Source organism: Cervus elaphus, chromosome 12, assembly GCF_910594005.1.
Source record: "Cervus elaphus chromosome 12, mCerEla1.1, whole genome shotgun sequence".
Classification (NCBI taxonomy): domain Eukaryota; kingdom Metazoa; phylum Chordata; class Mammalia; order Artiodactyla; family Cervidae; genus Cervus; species Cervus elaphus.
The window spans coordinates 98443063-98468001 of record NC_057826.1 but is presented as its reverse complement, the minus strand read 5'-3'; the positions used below and the strand labels follow the sequence as shown (position 1 = coordinate 98468001).

The 24939-nt window shown below is 47.2% G+C and overlaps 1 protein-coding gene across 6 annotated transcripts in view; it reads left to right on the top strand.

Moving 5' to 3' along the window:
* The window catches only part of MCC (MCC regulator of WNT signaling pathway), a 488910-nt gene that overhangs the window by 417656 nt on the left and 46315 nt on the right, over window positions 1-24939 (top strand). For all 6 annotated transcript variants that reach the window (XM_043920198.1, XM_043920202.1, XM_043920204.1 and 3 more), the window contains 5 exons: window positions 12970-13116; window positions 14048-14137; window positions 15557-15705; window positions 20292-20432; window positions 23152-23255. In XM_043920198.1, coding sequence (XP_043776133.1) covers window positions 12970-13116; window positions 14048-14137; window positions 15557-15705; window positions 20292-20432; window positions 23152-23255 — 631 coding nt within the window. The remainder of the gene's footprint in view (window positions 1-12969; window positions 13117-14047; window positions 14138-15556; window positions 15706-20291; window positions 20433-23151; window positions 23256-24939) is intronic.

The window sequence follows — 24939 nt, the reverse complement described above, 5'->3', positions numbered from 1 at the left end:
GCTCATTATTAAATGAGATAATCATTTATTTCTGCATGCTCTGTAATAGAACCACTCATTTCCTCATGCATAAAGAAGTGAGTTTAATTTAGGCAAAGTAAAATTAATTACTCTAGAAAGGGAAGCACTTGGCTCTTCTTTCATTTATGCATTTTGTAAACATGACTGGTCGTCTCCTCTGTGCCGGGCAGAGGGAATATACTGATGAACGGGATACAGAAGGAGATACTCATGCGGAAGGAGTCTTGTGGGTGTGAGCGTCCAGCCCAGTCCTCCTTGGGCCCCTATGCACACGCAGGTGTGGCCCTCATCCCGTGAACTTGCCACCTGTGGTGATGTACTCAACATCCTCTGTGTGAGCCCCAGATCCACTCCTAGAGTCGTTAGTTCTGGATCCACTGGTGCCTGTTTCTGACTGCTGCACTGCTTCTGAACACCCAGTCGAATCCACCTTCAGTATTCACCCAAGTTACCTCCAAGGGCACTTGGCAATCAGTGTTCATGCTTAAAGGGGCTAGAGAGAGAGGAGTCTAAATTAAATGAAAAAGCCTCCTGAGAAAGATTAATGACCTTAAAGGTTAACCATGTGTTTTATTACATCCTTCTTTCTACTAATTAATTCATGTACAATATATACTTATTATTAGGCTGCCCACCCCTACTGGGAGATAAAATGCAGAGCGTCAGGCTGAGGTGTCCAGAGCCTGGTCTGCCTCTGAAACAGCCATTCACTGCATCTGATTTACCTCCCATTGTCGGCTACCAGGGGCTTCCCTGGTGGCTCAGTTGGTAAAAAATTCGCCTGCAATGCAGGAGACCTGGGTTTGATCCCTGGGTTGGGAAGACCCCCTGGCGGAGGGCATGGCAACCCACTCCAGTATTCTGGCCTGGAGAATCCCCATAAACAGAGGACCCTGGCAGGCTACAGTCCATGGGGTCGCAAAGAGTCGGACACGCAGGACTGCAAAAGAGTACTACTTCATGTTTACTGTGAATTTTACTTATATTATAGTGAATGCAGATCAATTTCATAATAGTTATGGGGGCAGGGGGTGAGGACCTACCTAGATCAAAGGGTACTTGAACACTTTTACAGTGCTGTAGTTTATTTTTCTAACATGTATTCTTACAGTTATGTGTTGTTTAATATATAGAAATAGATACATAGAAGTAGAAGGGGAGCTAATATGCTAAAATATTAAGAGGCCAAGTCTAGGCCGTGAAGAGAGTCATATATTTTCTTTCTACTTTTCATTAATTTTCAAATTGAAGAAACAGAAAGTAAAATATGAATTATGGAATGTGATCAGCATCTCCCAGCCTTAATAACTTGATATCCACACAGAAGCAGTTATTCTCTTTTGTCCTTGATGGAAATTTGTTCATATCTTACCTTTTCTATTTCCTCTTAGGAGTTTCTTTATATGAGGAAGAAGATGCCAATATTTGCTAAGTTCAAATTCATAAAATATTTATTAAAGAAAAAACAAAACAGCAACCCTGAGCTGAGAGGAGGGCAATCTGGTCCAGTGTTCTCCTTCCGCTGCAGTTTGGGGGTCCTCGCTGGCTCTTCTCTGTGACTGGAGCGTATAGGATACACAGTGCTAACAAACTAGCCTTCCAAACGAGAAGCTTATTTCCTGCCTGCACGGCATATCCAGTGCAGGTCTGAGGATGAGCACACTGCTCTGCTCCATGTGTTCCCTCAGGAACCCAGGGTGATGATAGCCTGTTCCCTAAAACACCACTTGAACAGACTCCTCCTCATCTGAATGCTCTGTTCACAGGCCATGGACCAGAGCTAGACAGATGCTCCATCTCACTGGAGAGGGGCTGAGAAATAGGAAGGAGCAGTGTATTGAGCAGTAAATGTTCCAGGTGATTGATTTGCTCTGAGTGTGATACCAGGTACACTTGGACGGGAGTGCAGTTGCCAGAGAATCAGGCAGTTTCACGCATCCATCCTGGGGTGGCTTGGAACATGTGTGACGGCATCACTGGGAAACTCTTCCAAAGGATAGATGCTCGGGCCCTTCCATGAGCTATGAATCAATGAACGGGCTGTAGGACCCTCACATACTTCCCCATTGTGATCCCAGCAGAACCCAGACAGTAAACGGAAGGCAGTATCCTTCAGTCACCCGCGGTGTGTGTTCCAAAAGCCTCTCCAGACATCTTTACCTGCTCCCCCACAGGTGGAGTGAAAAGAGAGAGAACCCCCCACAGCCTTTCTGGCACTTTCTATCCATGCCTCACGCGCTTCTCCAAGGGCCACAGTGTGGTAGTGACGAGCCCTGCATCTGAGACAGGAATGGTTCCCACCCCTGTCTTCCACTCATCAAGGTCACATGAGTGTAAGAGGGGGTACAGAGAGGGGTGTGCGTGTACCAGAACCTACAGGGACACAGGATCCCTGGGAATGCAGAGTCAAGGAGGCATCACCTAGGGTGGGGGAGAACTTCCCGTGCTCATCTGTCGAAGGGAAATAGTTTTACAAGGTGCCACCTACCAATGCATTTTTTTCAGTGCAGTTTTGATTATTTATTTTTAAGGACCTGTTAATAATATTGATAGTACTAACATTCTTTGACCGCTTTTAGACTAAACATACCCCTCTTGTACTAAAAATAGATACCTCTGAAGCAAAGCAAGACGGTAGAGCCTGAATTATAATGCTGAATATGTTTTGAGCATTTACTAGTGATGAGTGATGACGTATGCACATCTCATTTAACCTGCACCATAATTCTAGGAGAGGTACTGTTATACCCTTCTTAGACATGAGAGGCCCACGGAAGTTTAATGATCCTGGTCTGTGCTGACATTAACTCTTAGCACTGAATCTTAGGCTCTGGTAGCCTTGCTGTGGGATGCAGCATTCACTTTTCTATTGTTTGGGCTCCTTTCCTATGTTCTCCCTGCTTTTCCCCATTATCATCTCCTGCTTCTACCCAGACCAGAAGTAAAGCATCCTCTCTTACATAATGTGGGTGGCAGGCTCCTTAGGGTATGACGCATCAGTGTCCCTGGTATTCCAGAACAACACCAAGTGAAGACAAAATAAGTTTGTTTCATAGAGAAGAAGCTGTCTGTGCACATATTTATCTTGATGTGAGCCCGACAGAACATTTTTGGCAAAACCTATCTCCCCTCTTTTCCGTAGTTGAAGGAAGTTTTAAGAGCGATCCTTGGCAGAGAACCCACAAGACTCTGATTTTCTCATGTCTTCTTTGAAAACAGTTTCTAAATGGGCTCTGTGCACACCTGTGCCATGGAAATTGTGAAACAGTTTTTTCAGTTGTGGGTACCAGTGTTGGCTTATCCATCCCTGTCTCCCTCCTCCAGCCTCCATTCCAGTGAGGAAGTCCAGCTGTGTAAAGGCAAGCTCTTGGCTATAAAGCAAGTAGCTGACAACATTTGTTTGAAAGCTGGTCAGAAATTAGGAAGACAGCCAAAGCACTGACTTTTTTCCCCGATGCAGCCACTTAGATAATCCGGTCCAGGTTCCTTCGTGGGCTTTCCGACAAAAGAAGAACACAGATCACCCATCAGCTCTTCGGAGAACAGAAATGCAGCTGAGTTTGCTTTCCTCCTTATGTTCCTCTTCCTCTTCTGATTCAGCTGACTCAAAATTGCTATGAACAATAAAATATTATTTTGCTGAAACAAATCACATTTGTAGGAATAAGTGTATATTTTCTATAAGTAAATTCTGCTTTCTCATTTGCTTGAGGGCTCCAAGAAAGAAAAGTCTTATAAAATCTTCAGTGGGAGACAGTGGTTCTCTGCCAAACACGGTCCCAAGCCCAGCCTCGAAGGAGGCTGCTTTCTGAGGCCTACGCAGGGCTAACCACCTTCTCAGCCCTCTCCAGTGTGCAAATCATCTGTCTCCACCAGCTCCATTTCACAGCGAAATTATGAATTACAACCTAATTGCCTGCTCCTAATTGTCTGCGGAACACAGACTTGTCCCTTTATGGCTGATAGCGATGCTTCTCCTCCTACTCAGGACGCCAGTACCACCTTTCCTTCCTGCCTGCCACTCATCTGTACCCCACGTTCTCAGCTGACTCCGTCAGAGGGCTCGGGCGTCTCTCTGAGCCCCTACAGTCTTCTTGGGGGAGCGCAGGCCCAGCTGGCCCTGCTTGCAGTCGCCCTCACCTCCCTCTCGGTGACCTGCGCCCTTTCAGGAAACCCACCGCTGACGCCTCAACAGCTCTAGCCCGACTGTCCGTCCTCACCAGCGTCTGGCTGCCACAATCCCTCATGCCCCTGAGCGCCTATCTTTATATTTACTTCCTTTCATTTGTTTGTTTTCATCTGGCCTGCAGGGCCCAGAGATAAGCTAATTACATCCCTCTGTTAAAGCAAACACGTTGATCGTGAAAAGGCCCGCTTTTATTTATTGCTTTTCTCTCCCACTCTCTTTCCCTCATTTTACGTGTGTCCTTATACACAGTGTTTTTTGGGGTATTTTTCATTTACATCCATTGTGCTGTGCTGCAGACTTCTTTCTTTGTTTTCCCCGGGCACTCTGACTTTAAGGTCTGCCCATGGTGCCATGTATGCATGAGGTCTAATGGCCTCCTGAAATTCTGTAGTGTCCCCACCACATTTACCATGCCCGCCCTCCAGACCTCCCACTACCACAAACAGTGCCCTGGGGCATAGTCCATGCATGTGTCCTCTTTGGTCCTGTGTGGGGATTTCTCTGGAATACATGTCCAAGAGTGAGATGGCAGAGTCCTCATATGCACCTCATGGCATGTGCATGTGCTTGAAAGTGAAAGTGTTTGTGACTCAGCCGTGTCCCATGGGCCGTAGCCCGCCAGGCTTCTCTGTCCATGGGATTCTCCAGGCAAGAATACTGGAGTGGATTGCCGTTTCCTACTCCAGGGGATCTTCCTGACCCAAGGATCAAACCCCTGTCTCGTGTCTCCTGCTTTGGCGGGCAGGTTCTTTTTTTTTTTTTTTTTGGCAGGCGGGTTCTTTACCACTGCACCACCGGGGAAACCCTTACATCCCTAACAGTTTTTGTGCTTATCATTTTTCCCTTTATCCCATTCTTTTTCGCAATTTAGTTTTCTTGTTCCTGAAAAGCTTGTGTGTCCTTGGGAAGTTCTTTCAGCAAAGGTCTGTAGGTGCTTAATTCTTAATCTTTGAGACTGTCTTTCTTTTTGCCCACACTCTTGACGATAGGTGTATAGTTTCCTGTTGTTGATGAGACAAGTGACCACAATCAGTGACCTGAGATAACACGGATTTATTATCTCCCAGTTCTGGAGGTCAAATGTCTGAAATGTGTCTCACTCACTAAAATCAGTGAGGCATCAGGGCTGTGTTCCTTCTGGTTCTGTTTCCTTGCCTTTTTCTATGATTCCTGCAAATTCCCTTCTGCCATGTAAGGTAATTTATTCACAGATTTCCAGGATTTGGGTGTGGACATCTTTGGGGGCCACTCAGGCTGCTATAGTAGCTAGCTACGTCTTGGGTTTTCCGGTGACAGTTTTATTTGGTGATATTCAAGATTGTATTGAGGCTGACACTGTGTCAGACACTGTTCCACGTGTTGAATACAATAGTGAGGGAAACAGACCAACATCCCCACCCTCAGAGCTTAAGGTGTCTCTCTCCCACCGCGCAGCTTCAAGATTCTCTTTATCCTTTCCCTTCCACCTACATTTGCAGTACAGTGTTTCTAGATATGCAGTTTTTTCATCCTCTTCTTCCGGTTAGCACCAGCTGCATAACAAACCACCCCAAATACGGAGCCCCCAGAGAACAATCATTTATGACTATCTGTGTGTTTCTGGGGATGACTGGCCTCCAGTGGACAGTTCTCCCTTGGGCTCAACGTGCTTGCAGTCAGAGGGTGGCCACAGCCAGTCGTCTTGAAGTCATGCTTCCTTGTTTGTCTGGTGGGTAAGGCTGACCATTGTCTGGACCTCAGCAGGGATTGTTGGTCAGAACACCCACAAGCATCCTCTCTGTGTGCCCTGGGCTTCCTCACAGCAGCATGTTTGGCTAGTAAGGGCCAGCACCCCGAGAGAGAGGTAGGCAGAATTGTATTGCCTTTTCTAACCTACCCTTGGAAGTTACGTGGCATCACTTTCACAACTTTCTGCTCATCAGTTGCAGTCTCAGGCCAGGCGTGTGCAAGGAGAAGGGAATTGGAGTTCACCTTTTTAAAATCTATTTATTTTTGGTTGCACTGGGTCTTTGTTGCTGCACTTGGGCTTTGTCTAACTGTGGAGAGTGGGAGCTACTTTTCTTTCCAAAGCACGGGCTCTAGGCAGTGGGCTTCAGTAGTTGTGGCCCATGGGCGTAGTTGCTCCGCGGCATGTGGAATCTTCCCAGACCAGGGATCAAACCCATGTCCCCTCCATTGGCAGGCAGATTCTTATCTACTGTACCACCAGGGAAATCCTGGAGTCCACTTTTTGATGGAGGGACTATCAAAGCATTTGCAGACATACCTAAAAACTGCCACAACTATCTAGAACCTGACGTGATAAAGTCTCAGGACTATATCTGGAAAACTTATTTTCTTTTTGAAAATTGTTTCTCTGTCATTTCCCGTGTTCCTGTCCTCTGGAATTTGTTTGGAAGTGGGTTGGAGCCTCTCAATGACACTTGCACTTTTGTGTCTATTTAGCTGCCCATGCTATGTTTTGAATTCTTTGTACTGTGTTCCTGTTCACTACTTCTCTTTCCAATTTTATTGAAAAACACTCTTTCCCACTCTTTCCAGTCTAGAGCTTAACCTGTACATTGATTTCACTTCATTGACTACATTTTCCATGGACTTTTCTTTTTCATCTGCCTGTTCTTGCTTGACATCTGCCTGTTTTTGTTTCACAATTTCTTTTCTATACAAAAATCACTCCTTTTATCTCTTTACGGGCCCTAAACGTGTTTCTTGTGTGTGGTTTACAGGCTGCTTCATCCTGATCTCGTCTTTGTTGGGTCCGTCTTCTGATTTAGCCTGCCCCGTCTCATCCTCCTCTCCCTGCCGCCATTCTTCCATGTCAGTCAGCTCCACGGTCCTGGGCACCTCATGGGAGGCTTAAGTCTCTTCCAGTTCCCTGATGATATTGGGAGTTTACCAGTTCGATTTCTGGGGAAGTGAATGGTCTGGCAAAATCCAGACCAGTTTTCACTGTTAAGATTTGTTGTTGTTTAGTCACTGAGTCATGTCCAACTCTTTTGTGACCCTATGGACTGTCACCCCCCAGCTCCTCTGTCCATGGGATTCTCCAGGCAAGGATACTGGAGTGGGTTGCCATTTCCTTCTTCAGGGGATCTTCCCCGACCCAGGGATGGAACCTTCGTCTCCTCAATTATTGATGGGATCTTTACGGCTGAGCCACCAGGGAACGGTTTCCAGATTTCGGGGCGGGGGAGGGCGGTGCACACAATGTGGAGGCAGAATAAACCTGGACTCCACACTCTTGTGTCACGAGTCAGAGGTGCTGGTTTCTCTGGTTTGACTCCCGCACAGCCCAGGCTGCCTTCCGGCTTCCTGGGCAGCACCCTCGGTCCGCTCCTCACAGAGGGACCAGGCAGGGAGCCTCCCAGCTGGATGCAGGAGCGTTGGTTCCAGCAGCCTGGCCTGCCCCGGTCCAGGGTCCTCTCCCCGGATCCTGGCACGTTCACTCCACGCCCTGCTCGCCCCGCCTCGGCTGCCTGAAGCACCAGCTCCCTCCTACCGCTCTAACCTTATTTTTCACTTCATCTCTGGCACCTGGAGATTTTACTGTCTTTCTTTGAACCTTGGCAGTGAATTTCTTTCTCACTGTTCCTTTTTATGCAGCATTTCTGTACACTCTTAATAGGAAGACTGCCTGTTTATTTAGGCACAGTTGTCATACACTGGAAATGTTCATTTGTTCTGTATACAGACAGTCACACCCCCCGTCCCCCGTTTGCAGCCCTGCTTCTCATTCTTGTCCTCTTAGTACCTGCCAAGACCACATCTAAACCCTACCAGCCTTCTGAGTGTGCCTGTGTACAACTCCCCTTGTGTAGATCATGGAATTGGGCTTTTTCCATTCTGTGTCTTTCATCAGTACGCTTCCTTCCACTCTGCCTTTAAGGAATGCACCCAAGTCTTCTTTCTGCTAATGCCCCAAGCACATTCTTTTCACTGTTACAGTTTTTATTCCTTGCTGACACTTTGATGAAGTCTCCAGGGTTTGAAGAAAACAATGCATTGACTCACTCTACTGTCTGAAATCAGAGAGCTCAGCTGAGTTTGCAGTGTGCTATGTAAGCTTTTCTCCTCTCCCTCTCTTTCTCGCTCTTTGGTTTATAGATCACCTTCCTTTCTCTTTTCTGACAGCTCCTATCCCCTCCCTCTCTCCTATCAGAGCACCTTAACTCTTGTCTCTAAGACAGACAAAAACCATCAGATGGAAGCCACCTCTTTTTCCATCCTCATTCTCCAGTTCGCAAACATGCCTTTCTTCGTACCTATCCTCACCTCTTCTTTCTCTCCTGGAAGTGAAGCTCCGCTTTCTTCCTATCCTCAGTTGAGCCTTCCATCCAACCAGCTGTGTGGACTCTCTCCTCCCACCTCCACACTTATACCTTATCCACACGCAGAAGCCCAGTTCTGATCCCTTTCTCTCAGATTACATTTCTACCATTGACTGAAATCCTTCTTCACACACCTGGTTTCCTCAAATGCAGCATGTCCACAGTTGGCATCTTTGTTTATCTGTGAAAACTCAGCTTCTTCGTATGTTCTCTCCATTTTGCTAAGTACCGTGATACGTGGGGTCATTCCAGCAACAAGTTTGTCTTTCTCCTTTCTTAAGTTGTTCTAGAACGGCATTGACCAATACAGTAACTACTCGCCACGCATGACTATTTATGTTGGAGTTTAATTAAAATAGAAGACAATTAAAAACAAAGTTCCTTGGGAACAGTAGGCACAGTTCATGTGGCTTATGGCTACCGTAGTGAGGCTAGAGAACATACCCGTTATTACAGGAAAGGAAGTTCTCTTGGATGGTGATCTGAGGAGTGGTAGCCGTTTTTGCTCCCACTTCACTGACAGTGTTTGAGCCCTCGTTATTTCTCACATGCAGCTTTGACTCACTTCCTTTCTCTCCCTCATTCCAGTCCATTCTCTTCTCTCATCAGATGATCTTATGAAGCCCTTTTCGCTCTTTGGGAAGTCGTTGAGCTATAAGTAAGAGAAGCGGAGGGCTGGCGTTTTATTGTCATTTCCTTCCTTGAGCCTGTCAGAGCTGTTTTCCTCTTTATTTGCTTGTTAAACGGCTCCTCAACCTTCAAGATTGAAGGCCAGTGTTTCCCACTCCGGGAGGCAGAGTAATGCTTCTTTCAGGTGCTGACACTTCTTGTCGGTGTCCCTTCTCGGAGCCCACGTCACGAGAAGTCTGGCTAGACTCTGAGCCCCTGAGACACAAGACTGTCCCCTTCACACTCCGTCAGGATTCCAGGAGATGTGACAGACACACTCCTCTTCCAGGCCTTTAGAAGCAACGTGGCTACATATTTACTTTAGAAGAAGTGAGGAAATGGCCACTGAAATCATGTTCCATGTTCTGATGATGAAGAACTCCAGTGGGAAAGGCTATAAGGGTATCGGCACATGTATAAGTTCCTAGCTTAGACGTGCTTTGATTTCTGGCAATCCCCAACTGCAAAGCATGTATTTCGTTGAGAGAAATATATTTTCTTTAATGAAATATCTTCAGTGAAAGATGAGTATATTAGGTAATGACCTCAAACTTGGTGACGTAAAACAACAACAACACATTCTCTCACCATTCTGGAGTCTGCAAAATCACGGTGTTGGCGAGGCCGCACTTCCTCCATGGGCTCTGGAGGAGAATCCTGTCTCACTTCTTCTGGCTTCTGGTCGCTCCCCCGGTGTCCTCTGATTTGTGACCACTCTCTGCTTCCATCTGTACACGGCCTTCTCTGTGTGTCTGTGTCTCAAATCTCCCTCTCTTTTTTCTTATAAGTAGATTTAGGGCCCGCCCCAATTCCAGGAGGGTCTCATCTTGAGATCCTTGATGTAATTACATCTACAGAGACCATATTTCAAAATAAGGTCCAATTCATTGACTGGGGGTTTAGAACTTGCACGTATCTTTTGGGCAAGGTACACAATTCAACTTACTGCAGTTGGTAAGAACAAAAGCAAGGTTGCTAATAGCTGTCTCTCTCCCCTCTCCCAAGCCTTACCTAAGCTTACAGTCAGCAGACTGGTTTTAACCTTCATTTCTGTGCATGTATTCATCTAAATTAAGATCCCACTTCCCAAGCAAGAGAGGAGAAAGGGCTTTTTAACTCAACTAGTTGTTTCTCATTCCATGAAGGCTCACTCCACTCCCTTCAGCTGGATATTTTTCACTCCTAACAATTATCATTAAGTAATAAAGCATAGACCAAAATAAACATGTTTATCATCCTTTAGTTTTCAAAGACATTCTCCTAGTCCAAAGCTTTTAATATGAAAATGAGTATTTAGACTCAGAATTCATTTGAGGTGTGCACGCCCACGCACAGACACACCATGGAAAATGACTAGAAGCTATGGGCTCTGTAGAGTAAGAAAGAACATAGGTACTTTTTTTGTCTTCATTTTCCAGTGTCATTTAAATTTTCCACAATAGACATGTTGACTTTACTGACTAGAAGAAGAAACATTTTTTATAACATGAGTAGTTTTAATGATGTTTTTATAAAATGCCCAGGGCCATGTTTTACTTTTTAAGAAGAGAGATGAGTGGACCAGTTGGGATTCTGGAGCCCCAGACTACTGATTGTTTGGGGAGGGATTCAGACACTCTTAGGGCTTCCCTGATAGCTCAGTTGGTAAAGAATACGCCTGCAATGCAGGAGACCCAGGTTCAATTCCTGGGTCAGGAAGATCCCTTGGAGAAGGGATAGGCTACCCACTCCAGAAATCTTGGGCTTCCCTCGTGGCTCAGCTGGTAAAGAATCTGCCCGCAATGCAGGAGACCTAGGTTCGATCCCTGGGTTGGGAAGATCCCCTGGAGAAGGGAAAGGCTACCCACTCCAGTATTCTGGCCTGGAGAATTCCATGGACTATACAGTCCATGGGGTCACAAAGAGCTGGACACAACTGACCAACTTTCACTTTGCTTCAGACACTCTTTAGATTCGGCAGTGGTCGTAACACTGTTCCTTATTCAGGACCTCATCAGACTTTGACAGCAGCAGAACCTGAAACCCGCGGTCTCCACCACAGTGGTTTTCCCGGTGCCAAGAAGCTGGCCTGATGGAAAGCCGCATCCTGTCCCTCGGCCATGGGGCACAGAGAGGCACAGTTCATCAGGACCACTCTAGGACAAGCCCTGTAATCTCTCACCAGCAGTCCCATTTGACTTTGACAGCATGTGTTTTTCTGGTGTTTAAACGGCTTTGAGGGCCGCCCTGTGTTGTTTATGGGGACGATGCACATTTCTGTTAACCCACAGTTACTGCACGCCACCCCAGAGCCAGCTATTGGGCACTTTTGAGCTGTTTCACCATTGAATGCAATTTACTCCGAGGGAGTTTTCCTATCTTGGCTTCTCGTATGCTGGTGAATTATTGAAATTTCAATTACTTTTGGTTCCCAATTTAACAGGGTGGAGACATCCAAGATATTAAAAATTAAAGCCCTCCAGTCGCTTTTAGACAGCGGTTTGCCTGGAAGGGTGTGGCCTTGGGGCCGGCAGACGGGCAGCTCTGCTCCGTGGTCTCTGAGACAGCGAGCGCCATGTGGCCTGGGCCTCCCGCAGGTCACTGCTGCCAGCCGGGTGCGTCAGCATCACCTGGGTGCTTTTTGGACATGCAGACTCCTGGGTGTGGTCTCCACCTGCTGAGCAGGACCTCTGCGGACGGGGCCCCGGGCTCTGTGTTTTAACCAACCCTCTGGGACATTCTGGTGCACTAATAGGTTGGGGAAACCCGGGCTTAGATGTCCTGGTGCTGATTCTTCCCATGACGGTCTGGTGCCCATTTGTAAGGGCCCTTGGGTGCTGCGGTCAGTGTGCCCTTTAAGGCTGACATTGTATACAGTGATCAAACTGTGATCAGGGTCATCAGAAAGGCCAGTTTCTAATGATCATCTTCACTTGCTTGGAACATTTCTCCCTTTGGATGTCAGTGAGCCGTAACCATAGAGAAGCAGAGTTGGGACATTTAAATTCTGTGCAGGTAAATGTGTGTTCTAAATGTAATTGAGGGGGCTCTGGGTCTCTCCACACTGAAGGGCTAATTAGGTATTCCTTCCTACTGTCCCTGGGATAATCCCATCTCAAAGTCCCTTGGGAAGAAGCCGTGGGTACCAACTCCCTCTCATCACCATAGCCTCTCCTCCTTCCCAGAGCAGGTCTCTCTCCTACCCCATGCCATTGAATAACTTGCAGTTCTTCAGACACCGTGTGTCATCCAAGTTGGTCTCCCCACTCCAGCCCCTCAGCCATCTCACCCACTACAGCCCTGTCCACCTGGGAGGCTGTGCTTCAAAGACAGCTCCCCAGTGACTTCAGATGGAGTCACGTTCTTCCTTCCTGCTTCCTATGCACCCACCCTGGATTGATATTTATAACATGGGCATGTGTTTATGTTGAAATGATCTCTGTCCTCTGAACACCACACAAGTACAAATTTCATCCTGAGTTCCATTTCTTGGGCCAGGCACAGAAGACTGAGTAAGTGAACATCCCTTAAAGATGGCCCTTCTCCTTGTGCCAGCATCGTAGAAAACACGTCCCCCTCCAACTTGTGAAGGGCAGATGCTGGCCAGCCCATGGCAGGTCCAGTTAAGAACAGCAGTGCCCTTTGTGTGGACTCAGCTGACTTCGGTTTTTAGGGAAGCTGGTTTCTTCATGTAAAGGAAAGCTTTGCCCTCCCCCCGACTGGCCCTTCTGCTCTTTGGGCAGGGGGAACCTACCAACGTGTCTGAAGGTGTTGTCATTTCAGGTTCGAGAGCTTCAAACTCGGCTGCAGAGCGTGCAGGCCACGGGCCCCTCCAGCCCTGGCCGCCTCACTTCCGCCAACCGCCCCGTTAACCCCAGCACCGGAGAACTGAGCACGAGCAGCAGCAGCAATGACATCCCCATCGCCAAGGTGCGCTCCGGGACGCCGCCTGTGTGCGGGCAGCCCCAGCCTTCGTGGAGCAGGGCCGCGGTGCCAACACGCAGTTAGCTCAGCGGGCCCCGAGGGGCTTCCCAGGGGCCTGCGTAGGCCTCCCGCGCTGGAGCTGCAGGAAGAGATAACCCACTAATAGTTTTAAGTCTCTCTTGGCTGCAACCTGGATGCCAGCTCTCATTAATCAGCGGGCCGGAGCCTGTCCCAGCTGACAGGTCATTGTGGAGAGTGAGATGTTCTGTCACAGGCTGGATAGAGAGGTGCTCTCGAGGATCATGGTTCAGCCCAGAAGGGAGACCCTGAGTAATGAACCAATGATCTGCCCACTCCCAGAACTGACAGCCCTGCCAGCAGGAAAATAGATGACAGTGATGGGCAGGCCCCAGCAGCTGTGAGAAGTAGCCCCTCCATTCTCAGCCACAGCCCCCGACCCCCTTCCTATGTTGAGTCCACCCCAGAGAGACGGTTCACATGATTACATGTCCTTTTCCCAGTAGCCCTGCCAGTCTCTGCAACAAGGTTGGTTGTCAACCATCAAGTTTATGAAGTCTCACCAGTGCGCCTCAGCCAGACGTGATTTTTGTCCCAAGGGCTATCTGGCCATGTCTGGACACCTTTTCAATGGTCACACCTGGAGTACTGTGGCTAGAAGCCAAGGTGAACATCTCCTAGTGCACAGAACAGTCCCCCACAGCAAAGAATATCCAACTCAAAATGTCAGTGGTACTAACTGAAAAACCATGAGTTAATAAGCAGGTGGCAGAAAAATCAGACACGTGAGTCGTTTTTAAGAACTGATGGTTTAGTTGCCATGGTTCAAGAGTAGCCCTGTATAAACACAGTCTCAGTAGTTTATATGGGGAGTCGCATGTGTTGTTTTTTGATCATTTGTTTTGTTTTGTTTGTTAAGATCGCCGAGAGGGTGAAGCTCTCCAAGACCAGGTCTGAATCTTCGTCGTCTGATCGGCCAGTCCTAGGCTCAGAAATCAGCAGCATTGGGGTGAGTGTTCATGAGACGCAAACTGACATGTCACATAATAGAATCACACGGTGGCTTATCCCTGATAGAAGCACTGCCCAGGGTCCCTCCAGTCAACCAGGTGATTGTAATAAGAAATCATACCTGATTTCCTTCCAAAGGATCAGATTAAAATGCTTAGTGGTTTGCCAGTGGTGAATTACCCCTTCAGCTTTAAAGGGAGCTTCTTGTTTCTCTAGTTGAAACCATTCAGAAAGAAATGATTGAGGTCTTGTTACTGGCGATACAGATGAAAGTCTTGAAATACTTGCTTTATATCACCCTGCTTTCCCAGAGACCAAGTGAGTCAGGAAGCTCTAAGAGAACTTGACTATTCTCACGTCCCTCTTGAAAGGGAAGGTGCTCTCCAGTGGGAAGGATCGCTGCCTTTGATGTGTGGCTGATGCTGGGACAGACCGGAACCTTCTAGCTCAGTTCTGGAGTTCTCATTTGTAGAGTGCCGAATACCCTGGGGCTGTGAACTGATGTATAGTGAAGAGAATACTTTCAGTTCCCTGGGGATGTCTTTGAGGATTCGGGGGTGAGGCTGGAAAATCCAGTTATTTGATCATCGTTAATGTTGCTCAATCGCCCAGTCATGTCCCACTGTTGCAACCCCATGGACTTCAGCACGCCAGGCCTCCCTGTCCCTCACCATCTCCCAAAGTTTGCCCGAGTTCATGTCCATTGCATCGGTGATGCCATCCAGCTATCTCATCCTTTGATGCCCTCTTCTCCTCCTGCCCTCAATCATTCCCAATATCAGGGACTTTTCCAATGAGTCGACTTTTAGCCTCAGATGACCAAAATATTGGAGCTTTAGCATCAGTCCTTCCAACAACTACTCAGGGTTGATTTCCCTTAAGATTGACTGGTTTGACTCTTAGGGGTGGGGAAAAACACAAACAGCCCTTTTAAGGCCCTATTTTAGAATTTTGCACTGGGCAGAAATTGCAGGCACCCAGCTTCCATGCCAAAGCCGAATTATGAAAGTGAAGGAAAGGGATGTTCACCTTAGCTACAGCAACCATGAGACAAGGTTTGAGGGTGGCAACGGGTTTAGGAAGGAGAAAGGGTGTCCAGGCTATTTAATAGGCAAAATTTTAGGTCCCAAGACTGAGGATCTTTCATCCTGCTGCTCAGAGGATCCTGAGCTTAGAGGATGCGGTTGCCTTTTGACTCTGTTTATGTACTGCATTCACAGTAGTTAACTTTTTATACTAGGATTATATTATAGCAACTGAAAAGTATCTTGGTAGCTATCTCCTGGTGCCCAATTCTCAAGGAACATTGGCTTTAAACTGTTTAAAGCTTAACGGTTTAAATTGGGAAGCAAGGGCCTGGGGCCCAGCATCCCGTAAGTGGCTTTGTCCAGAGGGGAATTAATGCTCACCTGTCCAGGTGTCCAGCAGTGTGGCAGAGCACCTGGCCCACTCTCTTCAGGACTGCTCCAACATTCAGGAAATCTTCCAGACTCTCTATTCCCATGGATCTGCCATCTCGGAAAGCAAGATTAGAGAGTTTGAGGTGGAAACGGAGAGGCTGAACAGGTAAGGAGGAATCCTGTATGTTTGGTGGTGGTGTTGAGGGGAAACCAGTCCCTTCCCAAAGACCCGCTGAGGCTGGCTCATGAATCAGGGCTGGGTGTGATGCTGGTGAGCAGGCAGGCGGGAGTTTGCACCGCCCTGTCCCGCACAGGAGGCCGGTTCTGTGGCCTTGTGTGACCTTGTCAGATGCACGGGCCTGGTGCCTAGAAGGAGGCCACCCTTGCTTCACTGCTCTCCTGTCACTGTCTTAAGCGTTAGTTGTGCTGTTTTAAATTCTTAATAATTTATGAACCAGGGGCCCTGTCTTCTTTCTTTTTTAACACGCTACTGTATTTGTTTATCTACTTATTTTTGGCCATGCTGGCTCTTCATTGCTGCCCTTGGACTTTCTCTAGTTGCAACTCCTGGTTTCAGCGCACAGGCCCCTCATTACGTGACCTCTCTTAGCTTCAGTAGTCACAGTGTAAGGGCTCAGGAGTTGTGACACGCGGACTCCACTGCCCTGCGGCATCTGGAACCTCCCGAGACCAAGGATCGAACCCACGTCCCCTGCATTGGTGGTCACATTCTTACCCACTGTACCACCAGGGAACCCCCCTCCCCGTTTTCCTTGTGCGCTGGCCCTAACACACTAAGGAGCAGTCCGTATGGAATGACAAGTAGGTAGAGATGGCAAGATGGCTCCCTAACGTGCAGGCTGGAGCTACTGACAGCCGGAGACAGCAGCTCTGGGCTGTGGAGTCGGCAGAAGGGATCTGATCAAGACACTCCTGGGGTGGACCGGGCACGCTGGTCTGACCCTCCCTGCTCCAGTCAAGGGTTGCCTCATTTTATTTATGCTTTTCGCAAATGTGTACAGCCTCCCATCCCTACATCCTATCCTACTTAGTTCAGATTTTCTAAGTAGGCCTAACTGCTTAGAATAATTTAACTGTGTGCCCTGTTTTATGGGTTCTTCCCAGACCTTGTGACGGAGGTGGTTTGAGTTTGTCCTGCCTCTTTGGCAAAGACTGGCTTGTATGTCACCCCAGCAATGAAAGAGGTTGTTAGAAAAACAAAAGGGAAGGAGCAGGGCCAAGCCGTGGTGACTGCTCTGACTCAGAACTGGCCCCACAGTGGTTGAATGGCGGCCGAGCGTGCGGCGGCGGCTGCCCTCACCCAGCCGTCTTCAGGGGGGTGCCTGGTAAGGACTGGAGAGGCTTGTGAGCCAACCCGTAAGAAGCCTGGATGCCAGTCCCCACCCACCATTGCTTCATGCCATTCCCCTGGTGTATGGCAAACCTGAATAAATTAAATTATCCTGTTAGTCCTCCCTGATTTGAAGCTGTTTAATATAGTACTTGACGACCAAGGAAATGTGGCAGTCTAGGTCATTTTAAATCTTGAAATTAAATGGTTTCCTTATTAAATCCAAAATGCTTACGAGTGACAATCCTGATGATTACCTCGTAGCAGTAAAGAAGCAGTGCTCTCAGTATCACAGGCAGGGGAGTGCTTAAAAATTGAATCAGATAGGCCGTTTGCAATTTAGTGAAGTCAGATACCTTCAGGGGCCCTCTGTGTAGGAGGATCTCCTCTCAGCAGATTCTGGGATTTAACAAGCCTGCTTTGTGGTTGAATTGAGGGGAGTAGTCCTTTCTCTTCAATTATATGCACCTAAAAGAGACCAAAGAAGGAGGAACTATTTGGTGCTTGTAGCTCACACTGTCATGGAGTTTAACAGCTTTCCAAGGACTCTCACAGACAACCCTAAATCCTCAGGTTGGGAGGGCAGAATAGCCCCATTTTGCAAATTAGAAAGCAAACGTTTTGACACTGAATGACTTGCCTCAAGTCCAGAGCTATTAAATAGCCCAGCTGGTCAACCCCTGCCTGTCCACCTCTTCTCCATTGTTTTCTGTGTTATCACAGCTACTGCTAGAAATTGGGACTGCTTGTAAATTATCTACCAGTATGTTCTGATATCTTTTATTTAACTTCCTATCTCAAAGTCAGAGTCCTATTACACTCTGAAAGTATGACAGCCTTTAACTTGTGTTTGTATGTGGCAGAGGCATGGAGTGGGTCATGCCTACTCAAAAGTATGGCTGATTTTTTGGCTTCCCAGGTGGTGCTAGTGGTAAAGAACCTGGCTGCCAGTGCAGGAGATTTAAGATAAACAGGTCGGGAAGGTCCCCTGGAGGAGGAAATGGCAACCCACTCCAGTATTGTTGCCTGGAAAATCCCATGGACAGAGGAGCCTGGCGGGCTACAGTCCACAGAGTTGCACAGAAGCAGCTTAGCACGCAGCATGCAAATATAAGCACCTGCTGTATGCTGGGCTCTTTGGATGCCAAAGAAAGTAAAACAGACAAGATTTCATGGAGCTTATATCCTGTTAAGGAAGTTAAGCAAAAACAGACCAATAAGAACATGAGAAAGCTCCAAGTAAATATGACACTGTGACGAAATAAAAGGTAGCCTTGATTTTAGGTACGAAGATAGGGAAGGCATCTCTGAAGGGGGGAAATAGCAATTGGGATTTTTTCAGGCGGGAAAAGGAACAACCATGTCACAAACCAGGAAGAGTCTTAAGGGCCAACTTATCAACTTCAAGGCTGGGAAGTGGCTGGCGTGAAATCTGAATTGCCCCAATCCCAACTGAAACAGAATGAGTGAAAGGAGGAGCCCCATGAGACAAGGTGGTGAAGTAGTCAGGGCTGGGTGTGCTATGGAATTTGAGGTCATAGACAAAGTGCCACTGGAAGTTGTTAAGGCATTTTATATAGGAGAAGAACAGATTTGATTTAAATTTTAAAAGTTCACTCAGATGTGCAGAATGGAAAGGGGTGGGCAGGGGTGGAAGCTGAGCCAGTTCTGCAGTGAACGAGCACAGCCAAGTAGGCAGTTCGAAGGGGTCACTGTATGTGTGGTGATAAAAATCCACAGATGTATAAAATAAGGGACAGTCTCAAAGAAGATTCGCAGACGTCTTACCTCTGTTGTTGGGTGTATGGTGGTGGCATTTACTGAGATGGGGAAGATGGAGGAAGTTATGGTTAGAGGAAAGTCAAGAATCCCATGTTGAGGTGTCTGTGTGAAACCCTAGATATGTGAGACTGGCACTAACGAGAGGTATGAACTAAGAATCTGGGAGCCATGGGAACATAAATGCCTGTGAAAGTCATGGGACTGGATAAAATCACCCTCGGGGGAGAGTGCTGATACAGGAGTGGACCTGGGGCTGAGTCCTAAGGGAATGTCAACCGTCACAGATTATATAGAGAAGAGGGAGCCAGCAGAGGAGACAGGAGAAATAATAACCTTTCGGCAGGGGGAAAACCAGTAAACACCTGTCATGACCCAAATGAAGGAGAATGTTTTAAGAGGTAGGAGCCGTCAGTACAGGGGTGCTGTTTGAGAAAGACCACATGGAGGTCTGGGAGCTGGGTAAATGGTTTCATCTGATTAGTAGGGACTGAATGTAACTGGAGCAAGTCAAGAGGTGGATGAGAGGGTGGGAAGTCTCTGAAGAGGCCATCATGTGAACAAAGACAGAAAACTGTATCCTGTAACACCTTACGTTGAATTGACCTTCTTGTTGCCAAAGCCACGCAACGGTCTTAGTTACATGTGCTAAGATGTGTGGTCCTAAAATTGATCCTCGAGGCAGATGGCTTCCAAGCTCTTAACAGTTTGTGTGTGTGAAACCTTATGTCTCTTTAAGACTTGGTGATCAGAATACTGCAGATGGGCATGTCCTGTGGGGAGATGCATCACTGCATCCAGAGCATCAGTGTTCTGGGACAGAAAACAAAGGCTGAAGGCTTCGGCTTTCCTAATCTGCTTTCTAACCTTGCCATAAACTCTTTTGCCTTGAATTTACAGTTCTGATTTTTATAAAACTTATCCTTATCCACTGACTATCCTGCCAGTAGTTAGCAGTTAGGGGACTGTCCAAGCTGGACAGAGCTTTGGATACACTCCACAGTTGCCACTCAGGCGCCCCTCAAGTGCAGTTTCTTTTTCACTCATTGATTCATCTTTTGCTCCTGCCCTGTCGTGAGCATTCTGAGTCAAGGATCTGGGGTCAAACTGGGGTCAAACTGGTTCAGAGCTCAAGGATAAATATTTTTGTGCCTTCTGTGAGAAATGAAGATACTAATACTTAATTCAAAGGGCTATTGGGAGAGTTACTGAGCAAGGGCTTAACAAATAGTAGCTCTGTAAGGGTTGCTTTTCATTTGTCCTTGTGGAGGGTGGAGGGTGGTTTATTGGAGCATCTGAGTCTTAACTCTCATGAAGGTTAGTGCTCCTTCCCATGGTGTATCTCCCAAGCCTAGCACTTTACCTGGCAAATGGCTCATCCATGACTGGTTGTGAAATAACCAGGGGGCAATTTTTATTTCTAATTCACACAGAATTTAATGACTCTTCAGCTTTGAGTTGCTTCCTTTATTACTTCTCATCAGTTGCATTTGCTAAAACATCTGATGAGCTCATATCCTAACATGCATTTTGGCCAGAATCTAGAGTGGATGACTAAAATCTTGGCAAACGCACTGTAATCCTCGTGTAAAACTGTGAATGTGATTCTCCTTCCTTTGTAGCCGTATCGAACACCTGAAATCCCAGAATGACCTCCTGACCATAACCCTGGAAGAATGCAAGAGCAGCGCCGAGAGGCTGAGCATGCTGGTGGGGAAGCATGAGTCCAACGCCACGGCCCTGCGGCTGGCCCTGCAGTACAGGTGGGCGGGCGGCAGGCCACCTCCTGCCGGAGGGCGCCCACAGCGAGCTTCCGCGGGAAAGCGGGATGTCGCTGGAGGCCTGGGCCAGCAAGTGCTAGTGCGATAAATATTAAACATCAGCTAGCTCCTGAAAACAAGGAGAATGAGTGTGGTATTAGTAAAACAGGTATGTTTCTGTTAGCAATGCTCAACTGAAGTATTATTTCATTTAAGAAACATCACTCAAAGGCTTCCCTTTGGCAGTGGTAAAGAATCCGCCTGCCAGTGCAGGAGATGGGGGTTCGATCCCTGGGTTGGAAGATCGCTTGGAGGAGGAAACGGCAACACACTCCAGTATTCTTCCTGGGAAATCCCATGCACAGAGAAGCCTGCTGGGCTACAGAATCAGACACGACTTAGTGACTAAACAACAGCGTCACTCAAAACGTCAATTTTTGTGTTACATGTTCACTTCTTGTTCTTCCAGTCTTTTTTTCCCAGACTTTTTTTATGTTCATATTATATTCTGCATTGTGGTAAATCTCATGCATTCTCCTCCTTCATTCAGTTTGTTAAACTGTTATATTATTGCTTAAAAGTCTCCATTTATTTAGACTGACTGTATCCCTTCCATCAAGTTTATACTGCGTTATTACTCATTTCTCTAAAAGACATTTAGACTCTTGCAGACTCTTGATATTGAAAATAATTCTATGGTGAATAATTTAATACAAAAATTGTCATTCTTATATTTTCCTTGCGATAAAATCCCTGGAGCAGGAATTATAGATCAAAGGATATGAATATTTTCATGTCTTTCAGGCATGCTGCCAGTTTTTTTCCCATTAAAAAAAAAAACAGTTTAAATTAATGTGATTCATTCATTGATGAGCAAGTGGTATATGAATGTACCACTTTTTTTTTTCAGCTTCATCAGCTTTGGAATTTATCTATTTTTAAATTACTACTTATTTAATAGCTACAAAACTCAGCTTTGTTATTGTTCTCATAGACTTATTATATGAGTGTCGCCACTTAGGCATATTTACCAAAGTTCCAGAGTAGTGACTGTATCTTACTCTTGGCATCCTCTCAAAGAATTCAGTATTGTTTTAAGAAACATTGCTTCTTCAAAAAATATATATATATATCAAACCAAAATATAGGAGACCAAAGCTAGAGAGCAATGCTGTCAGTTTACAGACACACCAAAGCAGACAGATAATCCTCTGTGGCTGCCCTTGAAACAGGCTCTCTGCTCCCTCAGTCTCCCTTTCGCCTGCACAGAAGAAGCAACGTCCCAGCATCTCTAACTTGAAAGACCAACTGCCCTTGAGAAGGGGAGCTGCCAGCACCCAGAGGCAGTCATTGGACTCTCTTTCCTGTCTCTTAGTAAAGGAACTTGAAAGTAAAGACAATAAAAAAAAAATCTGTTGACTAAGTGTTGAGTAAAGCCACATTTCCCCTGCCCAGCTTGGAGAAGCTCATCAATTCTCTGCTTGGGGCGATTTTCACTACTGCAGGCATTTGGCCAAGGATGACTCAAGCATTATACACACACTCCATCCAGTGCAGACACGGGTCCCTGTGGGGCCACGGGCAGCAGTGGCTTTCCAGAGGTCGCTGTTTGATCCTCTGTCGGTGTACCTGAAGAGACAGCACCACAGTCCAGCTCTTGTCAGAGGTTTTGTGAGTGTTGCATGACATAGCTTTACAAGCCTCTGGCAGAACTTTCTGTGATGATGGAGCTGTTCTCTGTGTTATCCAGTACGACAACTGCTAGCCACACAGGGCTGTCAAACATATGAAATATGACTACTGCCGCAGAGAAACTGAATGTTCATTTTATTTACCTTAAGTTCTTTTTCATTTAAATATTCACATGTGGCTAGTGGTCACTCTATTGAATAGGCAGGTCTCGGTTAAAACAGTCCCCTTTCTGGGCTGCTATATGAATTACCTGTTATTGTATAACTGTTTATTATGTCAAAGCTTCTGGGGTCAGGAATCTGGGAGTGATTTGTCTAGGTGGTTCTGGCTCTAGGTCTCTTGAGTTTTTGGTCAAGCTCTCAGCCAGAGCTGCGTCAGCTTAGTTGGGGCTAGCAGATCTGCTTCGAAAGGCTTCGAGTAGAATCTTCGGTCCTTCACTGGCGATTGGCTGGCGCCTTAGTTCCTAACCACACGGGCTGCTCCATAGGGCTTCTCAAGGGTCTTCAAGACATGGCAGCTGACCTCCTCTGAGAAGGATGATCCAAGAGGAAAAGGGAAGGGAGGAAAGAGAGAAAGACCAAGATGGAAATCATCACGTTCTTTAATAACCAACCTCGGTTGTGGTAACCCATCACTTTTGCCTTATTCTCTTAGTCACACAAACCAACCCTGCAGCCTTGTGGAAGGGGATTACACAAGGTGTGGCTATCCAGGTGGGCGGGGAGCACCCAGAGGGCTGGTCGCTGTATCACCTTTCCCTGCGAGCTGATCATCAGAGGAGCAGCAGACTTGCCCCTCTCATCTTCATTGCTTCCCTTGTATTTTTCTAGATCATAGTCTAAAGTTCTGTTTTGTTTTTTTAAAGCAGGGCAGGGAGGGGGCCACCAGGCAGGGCAAGCCCCTGACTGCCCCTGAGTACCTGTGGGCCTGTCCTTGCCGACAGGGCGGGAGGCTGAGAGGCAGGCTCGGCGCTGCACCAGGGGACGCGCTTCTCCGCCCAAGCTGACGGCGCCATGTGCTTCTGTTTCAGCGAGCAGTGCATCGAAGCCTATGAACTCCTCCTGGCTCTGGCCGAGAGCGAGCAGAGCCTCATCCTGGGGCAGTTCCGGGCGGCCGGTGTGGGGTCGTCCCCTGGTAAGTGTGGCCGGGTCCCTCTAGCCCCTGCTGGCCATCCCCCAACCTCTCTTGGTCTCCTGCCCCCCATCTCGGCTGTTGGCACTGGCACGCCTCCCAACAACATGAAATTCACTTGTCAAGTGTGTTTTTCATTTTTTCCTCATGACCGAGTGAGTAAATTGTTTATGTTGAATGCAGCAGGAACTGAAGTGGAAACAGCATTACAGACAAGTTAAAACAAACAGGCCGTCTCAGGAAACATACTCCCCCAGGCCAACTCTAGGGGAGGCCCAGGTTCGCCCTGAAAAGGACCAGCTCTCCCACGGCCTCCCTGCGGTGCTGGTGCCTGAGGGTCCCTGTGCTGCCCACAAGGCCTTTGCCTCATCTGGCAGTGCATTTTCTCCAGGCTTGTTCCTTTGGATTCAAAGGAACATGGGTTCCTCCTACCTGCTGTCCAGGTGACACGGGAATGCAGAGGAACGTTTCACACCTTGTTATCTTCAGTCTCACCAACTGCCAACCCCGGGGGCCTGCTGCCCACCTCCCCTCCCCCACTCCGGGGGTCATGCATCCCCCAGGGTTGGCATCATTTGTCCCTCCAGACCCACACCGCGCCCCCACTGCTGTGCTCCAGGGCTGAGTAACTAGAAGGGCTATGAACTGAAACAGACACAAGCAAGGCATCCTAGTCACCATCATTTGCCAAAACTTCACCCTTGACTATGGCTGTGAGCCCATATTAAGGCTGGTCCTTCCAGGACACACCTTGCAAAGAAGGTCCCGTCAGGGTACCTCCTGAGTGCATCTCCCGTCCTCCTTGCCAGCTCTTCCCTCCCTGCCCAGGCTTTAGCTTTCCTTTTCTTTTTTTTTTTTTTTAATAAGACCTGATGGAATCCCAGTTGAGCTATTTCAAATCCTAAAAGATGATGCTGTGAAAGTGCTGCACTCAGTATGCCAGCAAATTTGGAAAACTCAGCAGTGGCCACAGGATTGGAAAAGGTCAGTTTTCATTCCAATTCCAAAGAAAGGCAATACCAAAGAATGCTCAAACTAATATGTACTCGTCTCACATGCTAGTAAAGTAATGCTCAAAATTCTCCAAGCCAGGCTTCAGCAGTACATGAACCGTGAATTTCCAGATGTTCAAGCTGGTTTTAGGAAAGACAGAAGAACCAGAGATCAAATTGCCAACATTTGCTGAATCACTGTAAAAGCAAGAGAGATCCAGAAAAACATCTACTTCTGCTTTACTGACTATGCTAAAGCCTTTGACTGTGTGGATCACAATAAACTGTGGAAAATTCTGAAAGAGACCTGCCTCTTGAGAAACCTGTATGCAGGTCAGGAAGCAACAGTTAGAACTGGACATGGAACAACAGACTGGTTTCAAATAGGAAAAGGAGTACGTCAAGGCTGTATATTGACACCCTGCTTATTTAACTTATATGCAGAGTACATCATGAGAAATGCTGGGCTGGAGGAAGCACAAGCTGGAATCAAGATTGCTGGGAGAAAGATCAATAACCTCAGATATGCAGATGACACCACCCTTATGGCAGAAAGTGAACAAGACCTAAAGAGCCTCTTGATGAAAGTGAAAGAGGAGAGTGAAAAAGTTGGCTTAAAGCTCAACATTCAGAAAACTAAGATCATAGAATCCAGTCCCATCACTTCATGGGAAATAGATGGGGAAACAGTGGCT